The following is a 3334-nucleotide window of genomic DNA, read 5'->3' on the forward strand; positions in this document are numbered from 1 at the left end:
CACCGGGCAAAATGCTTAGCGGTATTTCGTCTGCCGTTACATTCTGAGTTCAAATTCCGCGGAGGTCGACTTAGCCTTTCATCCTTTCGGGGTCGATAAATTAAGTACCAGTTGCGCACTGGGGTCGATGTAATCGACTTAATCTCTTTGTCTGTCCTTGTTTGTCCCCTCTGTGTTTAGCACCTTGTGGGCAATAAAGAAATAGGAAAGGCATCCAGCCATAGAAAACAAACCAAAACAGACTGGAAACTGGTATGGCCCCCAAGTCATACCAGTTTCTAGCCTTGCCAGTTCCTGTCAAGCCATTCAACCCATTCCAGCATGGATAACAGACGTTAAATGATGATGATGATGATGATACACACATGCACCCCTTCCCCTGCCGCACACACACATGTACCCCCCCTCCACACATACACATTGTTCTTTCACAAGAATAGTCCAACTCATGCCAGCATAGAAGAAGGATAATGGCTATGATGGTGATGATGATGATGAATATTGACAGTGACTTCGAAGTTTTGACCAGTTAAGCCATCATCAGGCAGTCCGATGATGGCTTAGCTGGTCGAAACTTCAAAGTCACAGTCAATACAACTCTTGTTAAAAAATAATAAATTTGTGCTCTAAATGCACTGAGTAATCCTGTAAAACTGTTTTTATTATAACATAATAACATAATATGCGCCTATGTTAAAATAATACAAACAAAAATACCAAATTAATATCTGAAGAGAAATGTTTTATTTTCAAGAAACAAATCAGTACATTTCAGTTTCTACACACGACTGGATACTTCTTTGCTAAACAGTTGGCTGTTTCAATAAATGTAGATCTTATTAAATGGTTAGTGTTAATGGTGAGCTTCATCTTTCTTGGGACTATATTTTGATAGCAATTTTTCAGCCAAGACTGTTACAACCATTGCTGCAAAAGCATACTTAAAACCACATAAAGCAGAACTCCTTAAGTTCACCATAACAGGATTCCAGTTCTTTTTATGGTAACGCCAGACTTCATTTCTGAAAAACAGAATAAAAAGTAAGTTCCATTTAACATATTCTAATGTAATTTTATTTTTCAAATATCTAATTTTGAATATCTCAAGGTCAGGGCTAACACAAACTCCATTAGATGTTTCATATAAGTTGATTCAGTCTCCATAACTTTGTAGTAAAAAAAGAAAAAAAACTTCTTAGATATATATATATATATATATATATATATATATATATATATATATATATATATATATCTAACGTGAAGTATATTTGCCACTTAAATGCAGCTAACCACTAAGGGTGAATGCTACTGTAGCTTGTAGCCCCAGGAGGACACCTCCTCCAGCTGGCTATTGACACACTTTCTGTGCCCTATCGGTATTTGCAAAGGGAAGTCATCCGACCTGACGTGATACGCACGGACCCGAGTTTCTGGGCATTAACCCTTCGTCAGTGCACAACAATCACCGGTCTTCGATGCGAAGGAGTCCCGATGCAAATACATATATATCCTTTTTCCAGTGACAAAAAGTCACTGATCTCGAAAAAGGGTAAACAAGCAATACTAAATCTCTGAATGAAGTATCAACAGTAGCTGCATGACAACGTGAAGTATATTTGCCACTTAAATGCAGCTAACCACTAAGGGTGAATGCTACTGTAACTTGTAGCCCCAGGAGAACACCTTCTCCAGCTGGCTATTGACACACTATACATATACATATATATATATAATTAAATTAGGCAGCAGTTTAGCAATGTAACACCAAAAAGGAAAATTATAATAGTCATTTAACTTTAAATATACATACATATATATATGGATTGATAAGTAGATGCAATGGGCTTCCACACTGTTTCTGTCTACCAAAGTTTACACAAATCATTAATCAACTTGAGGTGATAATAAAAGACACTTGTCCAAGGTGAAATACAGTGGGAAAGAAATCTAGAACCACATTATTCTGAAGCAAACTTATTAACCATAGTTATGTTTGCTTCTATATTATTGATATGCTTTGTTTTAGAATCCATATTAGAATACATTGGATAACGTATTATACTGCCTTCATTAAAATTGTAGGTTCAAGTTTAACCATATAAACTTTACTTTGATAAGACATTGAGAGTGGAATACAGGGAATTAAGATTTGTTAAAACTTTACAAACATAGTTGTACAGAAGTAGAATAAGATAAATGAATTATATTTTCGATTCTGTTTCATAGTTAAGATTGTTTACCTTTCGATGTATAATAAAAATAAGAAATAACACCTCAAGATCGAAGTGACAAGTGTATGAGAAGGCCTGTAAATTCCAGCGAGGTTGACTTCTAAGACTGCACAATCAATACTACCTAGGTAGACTTTTACCCATACAAAGAATCAAATAAAATACAATTTCCAAAGAAATTATACATTTCACGTTTCTCCAGTCCTCAGTCAAATCGTCCAACCCATGCTAGCATGGAAAGCAGACGTTAAACGACGATGATGATGATGATGATGATGATGATGAAAACTATACAAATATTCTCTTGACTTCTAATCCCTTTTTAGACATAGATTTTTGATAAAATGTTTTAAGTGCCTTACATAAATGTCATCATCATCATCATCATCGTTTAACGTCCGCTTTCCATGCTAGCATGGGTTGGACGATTTGGCTGAGGACTGGTGAAACCGGATGGCAACACCAGGCTCCAATCTAATTTGGCAGAGTTTCTACAGCTGGATGCCCTTCCTAACGCCAACCACTCAGAGAGTGTAGTGGGTGCTTTTACGTGTCACCCGCACGAAAACGGCCATGCTCGAAATGGTGTCTTTTATGTGCCACCCGCACAAGAGCCAGTCCAGGGGCACTGGCAACGATCTCAATAAAATAAATATGTACAAATCATAAAAAAAAATATATATATATATTAATAGTATTGGGAAAAGAACCAAGGTCTATGAACTCATCGAGGAAGCTTAATTTAATTTTAATTTTTAATAAATTGATTTTAATTGAGTTTTTACCTGTAATTTTGGATTTTATCCCTAATATATATATATATATAGTACAGTACTGTTTTTACTTAGCAGATTTTCACCTATCGCGGGGTGAGGGCGGTTTGGAACGTAACACCAGCGATAGACGTGGGATTACATGTCCCAATATAACAGCAGACGTACGACTGAAACCAATCAGTACAAGGGAGACAATTCTACGAAGTTATCAATTACTTCCTTTTATACGTTGTGCAAAACCTTCTGCAACGTGATGAGCATGACACTTGTTTAGCCCAGTGAATCTCAACCCCAATTTTTTTTTTTACATATGGAGCCCTTTGA

The 3334-nt window shown here is 36.3% G+C and overlaps 1 protein-coding gene across 1 annotated transcript in view; it reads right to left on the minus strand.

The window, feature by feature from the left end:
* Nucleotides 1–721: 721 nt before the first annotated feature.
* The window catches only part of LOC106875933 (NADH dehydrogenase [ubiquinone] 1 beta subcomplex subunit 3), a 6230-nt gene continuing 3617 nt past the window's right edge, over nucleotides 722–3334 (minus strand). The window contains exon 2 of the mRNA XM_014924250.2: nucleotides 722–1022. Coding sequence (XP_014779736.1) covers nucleotides 854–1022 — 169 coding nt within the window. The 3' untranslated portion in view covers nucleotides 722–853. The remainder of the gene's footprint in view (nucleotides 1023–3334) is intronic.

Source organism: Octopus bimaculoides, chromosome 2 (assembly GCF_001194135.2).
Source record: "Octopus bimaculoides isolate UCB-OBI-ISO-001 chromosome 2, ASM119413v2, whole genome shotgun sequence".
Classification (NCBI taxonomy): domain Eukaryota; kingdom Metazoa; phylum Mollusca; class Cephalopoda; order Octopoda; family Octopodidae; genus Octopus; species Octopus bimaculoides.